This window comes from Danio aesculapii, chromosome 6, assembly GCF_903798145.1.
Source record: "Danio aesculapii chromosome 6, fDanAes4.1, whole genome shotgun sequence".
In the NCBI taxonomy this organism is placed as follows: domain Eukaryota; kingdom Metazoa; phylum Chordata; class Actinopteri; order Cypriniformes; family Danionidae; genus Danio; species Danio aesculapii.
The window spans coordinates 34,328,146-34,337,789 of record NC_079440.1 but is presented as its reverse complement, the minus strand read 5'-3'; the positions used below and the strand labels follow the sequence as shown (position 1 = coordinate 34,337,789).

Here is a 9,644-nt window from a genome sequence, read left to right as displayed (position 1 = left end):
ACACTCCTATAGTTGAATTAAAAAAATAAGATAACATAATATATTTTTTTAATAAAAATAATCTATAATGTATTGCCCACGTTTTTAGAATTAATGATAAACAGTACATTTCTAGTTTACAAAGATTTAACTTATTTTTAAAGCATTTAAAGCATACTTTAATAAAATACTAATACAACTAGTAAAAATTAATGGATTTTAATATACTTGTTCAAGTTTACTGAAGTAGTACTAAAAATTATATTTATGTTTATTTTTAATGTATAACTTCTATAAATTTATAATGCAAATGATTTGGATATAACACCTCTACAAACCAGTTCCATGAATCTGAGTCCTCCATAATACACACACTTATTAATGATTCCTACTTGTCTGCCTCGTGATGAAGAGTCGGCCAAATTGGGTATGTAGTGAGGGGAAAAAAGAAGAACGTGTTCATCAGACGCTAGGTTTGAACCGGGTTCATGATGCTTATTCCAACGAGGTGTGCTATTTGCACTTAGTCTAAATAGACACTCCAAAATCGACATTTTTCCCCCCTTGCAGGGGCCCCAAGTGTGCATGGGCCCCTGGGCCTGTGCTCATAATGCCCATTGGTTAATCCGGCCCTAATGAATTGTGATGTTTTCTACTATGTTTTGTCACGGATAGGATTGGCATCATACTTTTATGAGAGGCTGTTTTTATCTGGAAGACGATGGAGCGATTGTTTCTCTCCAGTATCGCCTCCATGTCCCACAAACTACCAGTGTCTACCTGACCATACGACCCCTCAACCTTAGCCCGATTCCTGGTAAGTTTATTGCACCAACACATACAGCTAAAGACCAAAGTTGTCAAACGTACAATTATTTGTTATTTAAAACCTAAATAATATTGATTGTTATAGTATATTTAAATTTGTGTGTATTGCACGCTGCAGACAACCCTTCACCCTGGATGTGTGTGGACACAGCTCTATATGTGCTGACAGGAAATGAGACAAAAGAAGATTCAAACATGGTTTGCTTTACTGAGTTAAGGGATAAGGAGGTAAGTTAACGTATTACTGTATATCTCCTTCCTGTCTGAATTTGAAATGATGTGAATGTTTCTGCTTGTGTTTAATGAGTTTTTTCTATCCATGACATATTGTAAGAGGGTAATATTGAAAGAATATATATATATATATATATATATATAATTGTGTTGAAATGTAATATAAATGTAATTCCAACACAGATTTCTTGCTAAAATACACAAATATACATACATTTCACACACTTTCCATTCCTGCTGTCAACTAATTCATTATCTAAAGGGGTAGTTTACCCAAAAGTGAAAATTTATTGTTAAATTCCTTTATGTTGGTGACTTCTTTTTCTCCAGTTGAACATTTAAAGAAGACTTTTCAATAAAGTAATAAATAAATATTCATTTTTAATAAATACACAGTAAACAGCTACTGGCACTTTGAAAGTTAAAAAAAATGTATACAGGTACCACAACTTGGAGATACACAAACCAAACACAAAGCATGTGCAAGAAACAATATTTACATTATTATTACCTTTAATAGCTTAAAAGATGTTTTGTGTCAGTATCAATTTAAATTAAGAGCAGTCAATTTATGTGTAAAGAAAGTATATTTAGTATTTCCTTTTTTACACTTATTTATGTGTTGTCATTACTCTATTGGAGTTGAGTATGCACCCTATACGTACACTTGCTGTTCATTTGTGTGACACTTGAATACTTTAATGTTTGCAGACTGTTTAGGCATGGTATAAGATTCTGAATGTATGATAACCTTGAATGAAAATATTACGGTTTCACGGTATTGTGATTACTGCTCTAAAATGTATTCTTTTTAAATGTCGGTAAAAAGCTAAAACCTTTTTCACCTTTGAACACAATAAATTTTATTTTGAGAAACATTTAAAATATTTTGGAACAGTAAACACGTCAGGATAAATAATTAAAAATCATTCATTGACTTCTGCTGTCCTTCATTAATTAAAAAACAGATTTCTTTACAATTTAAAACGGCATCTTGGATATTTTTTTTCTGCTGGAGATGCTGTTGTCCTAAAAAAACAAAAAAAAATTAAATAAAAAAAAACATAGAAATACCTTAGGAACGGTATTGCAGAAAATTCTGACGTTTTAAAATCTTGACTTTTCCCTTGAAAACGATTATCGTCAGATGCCTAAGACTGTTAGCTATGTTTCTCTTCTGTTAAAGCCACAAAAGAAATTAGCATGGGGATGTGTTGCTTGTGTGTTTGTTTTGTGTTGACTGTTGTTTTCTGTTTGTGCAAATTTATAAAAAAAAAATTCCCATGAATAACGTGTTTAAAAAAAGGAAGGTATATTAAATGCAAACAAAACATCGACTTTAATGTTTCAAATATATTTTATGAAAATAAAATAACAATATCTGGGTGAAAATAAATAAAGTCGCTGAACATAAATTGAAAATACAAAAATATTTTTAAACACAAATACATGCGCATACAGTGGCAAAAACGTTTGACGTAAAATGTTGGGCTCATTTAAATTGTAATCATATTATCATATTTTAAACAGCAAATATGATATGTGTCCTGTGCGAATAGAGGTTTCTGTGGAGGGGAGAGCTCAGCGCTGGTTCATATCTGCTTATGCCCTTCACCACCGGCTGCAGACTGAAGAGGACGCGGAAGAACAGCACTAAAACTGCTCAACTAGTCAACCGCATGCAGTCTGGAGAGCTGGAGCTAACCAAACAGTTCAAGTTAGTCAATTCTAATCTTAAACCCTGACATATTTAGAGTGAGGTTTAGGTCGGGGGCCCAATAAAAGTTCACTTTGTTTAATACTACATGTGCAAAGATGCTGTACTGTTTTGTTCCACAGGGCGGTGTTGTCTGACATCTTTGAAGTGATTGATTTGGATGGCAGTGGTCTGCTGAGTCTAGAAGAATACAATTTCTTTGAGCAGAGAACCAGTGGAGAGAAATGTGACGAGGATGCGTGGGCCATCTGTAAAGGTGCTCGTGTAAATACACTGGATATAAAGTTAACACAATAGAGTCAGACTTTTTTTTACAACCGCAACAATCAAATGACGCAACTAATTCATTGTCTGTTTCTGAAAGGGGTAGTTTACCCAAAAATGAAAGTTGCTGTTAATTTATTTTATGTTGGTGACTTTTTTCTTCATCTTTAGTTGAACATTTAAAGAAGACATTTAGCTTAAACTAAAAAAAGTCAAAAGCTACCGGTACTTTAAGATTAAAATAAAATGTGTACAGACAAAACAGACCTAATACTTGCAGATCTTGGAGATATATAAAGCAAAAATTTGGTATTATTATATTGTTATTATTTAATTTTAATTATTTAACTTTAATACACAGACTTAACAAAAAATTCTGAAATATTTTGTTAAATGTTCTACGAAAGAAGAAAGTCCCCTACAAAGAAAGTCTTTACTTCCTGGCAATGAGTAAATTAAGAGAATATTTGGGTGGGTATACAAAGATACCTATCACAAATACTGCTGTAAAACAGTTACAGTGTATTTCTAATTGAATTAACTTAAACTGAACTGTAAAAATAAAACCAACAGTGAGTACTGAAATTTAAGAAATAGTCTATTTAATTAAGCCCTAAATGGGGGGTTTGCTTCCCAAAAAAAGTCCTTTTCCAGATTTTTTAAGTGTTTTTATATTGTTGTCCAAAAAAATCACTCGCTTATTCTAAGTGATTTACTCTTTCCAAATATGCCCAATAATTTAGTTTTTCTTGAAGACGTAAATATTCGGAATGTTGGATTCTTTTCTAATACCATGCAGTCCTACAGTAATATTTCTGAAAAAGCATGAACCTGACCTTTATCTGCTTACTCAAATCTCAGATGACCCAGACAGTGATTCATTTTTTTATGAATCGTAAAATACTGAGTCTGGGCCATGAGCCCAGAGACTGTAGTGTACACTGTGCATTTTTAAAAGATTATCTAAAATGTATAATAAAATGAGAAAATACCACTACAGTCTGTTTAAAAGAGTTTTCTTAATTTAAATGAGTAGAGGCCTGTATCCTGAAGCAGTTTTCCGTACATCACGACACAATTGATTTATTTGGCTATTCTTAAAACAGCATTGCATCTTTAATAGCATTGCTTCAATCCAAATTAAATAAGTCACTTCCAATCCAGCAGTTGTTTTCATAACATTATTTCTTGTCATACAGAAAACTTTGACACTAAGAAAAATGAATTAACTAGACAAGGTTTCTTGGAGCTTAACCTTATGGAGGCGAATGATCGCGAGGGAGACCCCAGTGACTTGTGGCTCACCCTGGAGGCCATGGGCTACAACCACAGCTTGGAGATGGTGGAGGTAAGAAAGTCTTCAAGCTTTTATTCTTGAGAAACAACTTGTGATTTCAGCTAATTAAAACAAGGGTTTTTAACCATATAAAACTTTTTGGCAAGGATTTGGAGAACACATTTACTATTACTATTACACACATACTATTGACATTACATCACATATCTTTTTAAATAACTTCTCTGTGTCATTAGACTGATTTTGTTTTGGAAGGTCTTCTAGAAAACATTGCTGCAGCCTCTCTTTTTAAACAGTGTTTGAAATCATTCGTTCAGGGCTCTGGGTTTTATAAGCCCCTGCTTTCTGAGCATCTTCTCTGCTTTGATTGGTCAGATGGCCTACCTGTTGTGATGGATCTATTGCTTACAGCATGTGCCAGAAATAGAATTAAAAGCACTTAAGATTATTTCATTTTCAGCTGCAGAGGCTTCCTATAGATTTGTATACACTCCAAAAATTATTTAGGTATAACAAATAAGATTTATGTATTCAGCTTACCTATCAAATGTCCATCCATTTGGATTAAACACATTTAACATAACTGAACTAATAAGCTTTATGTGATTTGATATTTGTCAGTTAAACATAAATAAAACAAATAAGAACAAGATTTATGTATTTATATCAATAATTCCAATGTGTTTTAAATGCTTCTTATCAATTCATCTATTGTGTGGAGTATGGAGCTGCATCAATTTGGCCCCCGAATATTAAGTAAACCAATCTCATAGAATTTACTAACTGGGTTTTTACAGCTAGATATATTATACCATATTCATTGCTTGAACCGATTAAATAGTATTCGATTTAACAGATTAAGATTCATTCTAAGGAATCTTACAACATACAGTTGAAGTCAGAATTATTAGCCCCCCTGAATTATTAGCACCCCTGTTTATTTTTTTCCCCAATTTCTGTTTAACGGAGAGAAACAGTTTTCAACACATTTCTAAACATAATAGTTTTTAAAACTCATTTCTAATAAACAATTTATTTTATCTTTGCCATGATGACAGTAAATAATATTTGAGTAGATATTTTTCAAGACACTTGTATATAGCTTAAGTGACATTTAAAGGCTTAACTTGGTTAATTAGGTTAACTTGGCAAGTTAGGGTAGTTAGACATGTTATTGTATTATGATGTATTGTTCTGTGTAGACTATCGTAAAAAAAAATTAGCTTAAAGGGGCTAATAATTTTGAACTTAAAATGGATTTAAAAAAATTAAAAACTGCTTTCATTCTAGCCGAAATAAATAAATCAGACTTTCTCCAAAAGAAAAAATATTATCAGATATACTGTGAAAATTTTCTTGCTCTGTTAAACATCATTTGGGAAATATTAAAAAAAGAAAAAAATCAAAGGGGGGCTAATAATTGTGACTCAACTGTATGTGACTTCAACTCAAATGACAAATTAAAATAAAACCAAAAGCTTACAAACAGTTAATGATCAACTTGATCATGATTATTTTCTTTTTTTGAGTGATACAAACAGAAGCAAGGGTGTTGGTTTTAGTGTAACAGTTGAGTCCTCGTGCAACTGTAAATGCTTGTCAAGTTGATATGCTGTAGCTTAACAGAAAACAGTGTAATTTTCAACAACAGAAGCCAAACTCTTTCAGGCTTCGCAACAACTATAGTCTTTGATGTTCAAAGCTGATTTTGTTTTTGGGCATCCAATAAAAGCCAAAACTATATAACTGTGCAGGAGTTAAATCTGGAAATGCTGATGAATCCTATTCAGGTAAAGTTGGTTTTATAATCACACATTTATTCAGTTTTTGAACAGTGACAATTTCTCTTTTATCATATTGGCCCTATATTATATGCTACTGTAAATATTCAGTCTTCAATCACATGTAAGTATGACTTTATAAACAAACAAACAACATAACATCAAACAACATAAGGACTATTTAATTGACTGTTAATAATGTTGTACTTTTTAGTCATTAGCTGCTAATATGACTTCCCTATTTAGAATTTGCAAACAATACTTTTCTGAAATGATATTGTTAAAGAGAAAGTCAGAATGTGCGAATATAAAACCAACTTTACCCCAACATAAATCATTTCAAAAAGTTCAGACTCATAGTTAACTCGATTGTTTCTGGATTTTGATCTTCAAGTCTTTTTGGAAACCACCGCATTACACACTACATAAAAGATAATATCAGTAAAAGCGTAATAGGAGCGCTTTCATCTTGATGTGTGTGTTCTTCTTTTCCCCCGACAGTCCTGCCCATTTGTCATTGACGTCTACTGTGAGGATGTCAAAGCAACTCTTCAGGCAGTTCATTTGGATTCTGGGATCAAGATGTTGAATTCTGCTGTACAGAGATCCATCACATCTAAAGCAGAGGCTAGAGCTCTGAAGGGCCATGAGAATGTGCTGGTTTACACATACAAAGGAGAGAGCAGGATTTCATCGGTCATTGCTAATAAGGTTGGTTGGTTAATGTATTTATTTTTTTGTTTGTTTTTTTATGTGAATAATTAATTTGGGTTGAAAATCAATGCATGAGATCTGTTTCTCAGTTAAAAAGCCTTTAAGAAGTATCAGTAGGCCTCACATTTGTGCTTTTTGCACTTAACATTCACTGAAAATAGCACAAATAAGTAAACCTCCTGTTGTTTGGAAAGCTTTATAAAGAAAGGAGGATGAACATGAGTCGAATTTCAATGTCCTGATCTGCCATTATATAGACAAAGTCAGTTCAAAGACACGTTCAGCAGATGGAAGGAAATTGAAACTGCAGTATTTAGTGGTCCTAATTCCGAGATTAGTTCTGGTAAAAGTTTGATTTTTTTTTCATTGAATTTACTTCAAGGCTGCATATGTTTATAAAGAGACCGCAGGGGAGGGGGGTGGGGGTAGTTGAATTGATATATGCCATTATATTGTTAATTCAGCCTGTATTCTTTGTTAATTTAAAAATGTACTGGCAGTTTATTACAAGGTTTTTATACCATAATATACAGCACCAACCTAAACAATATATCACTTTAAGCTATTAAAAATGTTCATAAAAGTCCCTTCTTTGAGAAAAAAGGCTGCATACAGTATGTTTGATTGACAAAAATACAAATATGTGAATTATTATTGCAGTTTATAATAATTATTTCCATTTTAAATACATATTTAAATGAATTTTGCCTTAAAGTCAGTGTCTGTCATGTGATTCTTCAGAAATCATTTTAATATACTGATTTGATGCTCAATCAATACACAGCGTGATACATTTAAAGAATGTTAAAAAAGACCATTTTTTATCAATCATTTTATCAATTTAAAGCATCCTCACAGAATAATAGATTTGTTTGGTACTTTTGTGTATATTTTACTGTGCATATACAGTCAGGTCCATAAATATTAGGACATTGACACAATTCTAACATTTTTGGCTCTATACACCAACACAATAGATTTGAAATTAAATTTATTTTGAAGCTTCAAATGAAGATGTGCTTTAACTGCAGACTGTCAGCTTCAATTTGAGGGTATTTACATCCAAATCAGGTGATAGGTGTAGGAATTACAACAGTTTGCATATGGCCTCCCACTTTTTAAGGGTCCAAAAGTAACTGGACAGAACAATAATCATAAATCAAACTTTCACTTTTTAATACTTGGTTGTAAATTTTTTGCAGTCAATTACAGCCTGAAGTCTGGAATGCATAGACATCACCAGACGCTGGGTTTCATCCCTGGTGATTCTCTGCCAGGCCTTTACTGCAACTGTCTTTAGTTCCTGCTTATTCTTTTTTTCCCTTCAGTTTTGTCTTGAGCAAGTGAAATGCATACTCAATCAGATTCAGCTCAGGTGATTGACTTGGCCATTGCATAACATTCCACCCTTTCCCTTCAAAAACGCTTTCTGGATCATTCTCCATCTGCTCTGTGAAGCGCTTTCCAATAAGTTCTGAAGTATTTGGCTGAATATGAGCAGAAAATATTGCCCGAAACACTTCAGAATTCATCCACGCCTAATGTTTTTGCTGTCTCTCTGTTTATTTTGTTTTGTTTTGTTCAGCCTAATTATGGCTTGCTTGACCAATAGTGACAGCTCTTTGGATCTCATGTTAAGAGTTGACAGCAACAGATTCCAAATGCAATAGCACACTTGAAATGAACTCTGGACATTTTATCTGCTCATTGTAATTGGGATAATGAGGGGAATAACACACACCTGACCATGGAACAGCTGAGAAGCCAATTGTCCCATTACTTTTGGTCCCTTAACAAGTGGGAGGCACATACGCAACTTATTGTAATTCCTACACCGTTCAACTGATTTGGATGCAAATACGCTCAAATTAAAGCTGACAGTCTGCAGTTAAAGCACATCTTGGTTGTTTCGTTTCAAATCCATTGTGTTGGAGTATAGAGCCAAAAATGTTAGAATTGTGTCGATGTGCCAATATTCACAGACCTGACTGTATGTCACATTTCCTATACTTTTGTTAAGTAATGATTATAAAACTTTACATCTGCAGTGTTTTCACTGATTTTGATGTTTTTTTTTCATTTATATATCCATCTCTCTTGCTACTATAGTCCAATCAGAAGGTGACGGTGCACATCAACAATGAGCAAAGCAAAAACTCTGTGAGCAGCAGAGGCATGAGTGTGTTTGCAGTGGAAGTTCCTGCTAGAACTAAAATGGTAAGAGTTTTACCTCAACACCACTTCACTCTCAAAATGAAAACATTCAGCTTGTTTTGTTTTCATGATAGGGTGCGTTTCATGCTGTTTCACATTCTCAATTAGAACAAATAAAAACCAAACTAAAGTGTGGCTTGTTAAATAGACAGACACTTAAATGTGTATATAAACTGAATATATTTAATGCTTTGTGTCTTGTTTTGGTCTCTGTTCAGGTTTGTCAGCACGTCATGGCATTAAATGATCAACAGGAATGGACTTACAACTGCACTGAGAGCATTATACCAAGTTTGTAAATGCTGCAGTAGTGACATTTATTATGAGGCAACAAAGAAAGTAGTAACATAATATGGGTTGCTTGTTATGATTATTGCAAACATTTTTTATAATAATTTTAGAAGCCGTCTTTGTTTATTGTTCCTTTCAGCAAAATGCAATCATGATTTTCATTTGTTTTTGTAAATAAAGCGTTTATATTTTCTTTTTATTTGTTATGCATTTTTATTATTTGTTATTTTTTTTAATGTAATTATTTATTTGCTTTCTGTTAGCATTGTGCAAGTTGCTTCAAGAGATTGTGTGCTCTCCTCTAATGAATTTGCGTAAGTTTCAA

General features: G+C 32.9%; 1 protein-coding gene across 1 annotated transcript; it reads left to right on the top strand.

The window, feature by feature from the left end:
- Positions 1-385: 385 nt before the first annotated feature.
- On the top strand, positions 386-9,414 carry LOC130231240 (EF-hand calcium-binding domain-containing protein 7-like). The gene is made up of 9 exons (XM_056460730.1): positions 386-406; positions 655-796; positions 926-1,035; positions 2,601-2,758; positions 2,881-3,014; positions 4,222-4,370; positions 6,602-6,811; positions 8,924-9,031; positions 9,247-9,414. Exons 1-9 carry the CDS (start codon positions 386-388, stop codon positions 9,325-9,327), a joined length of 1,113 nt encoding a protein of 370 aa, XP_056316705.1. The 3' UTR covers positions 9,328-9,414.
- Positions 9,415-9,644: the final 230 nt, after the last annotated feature.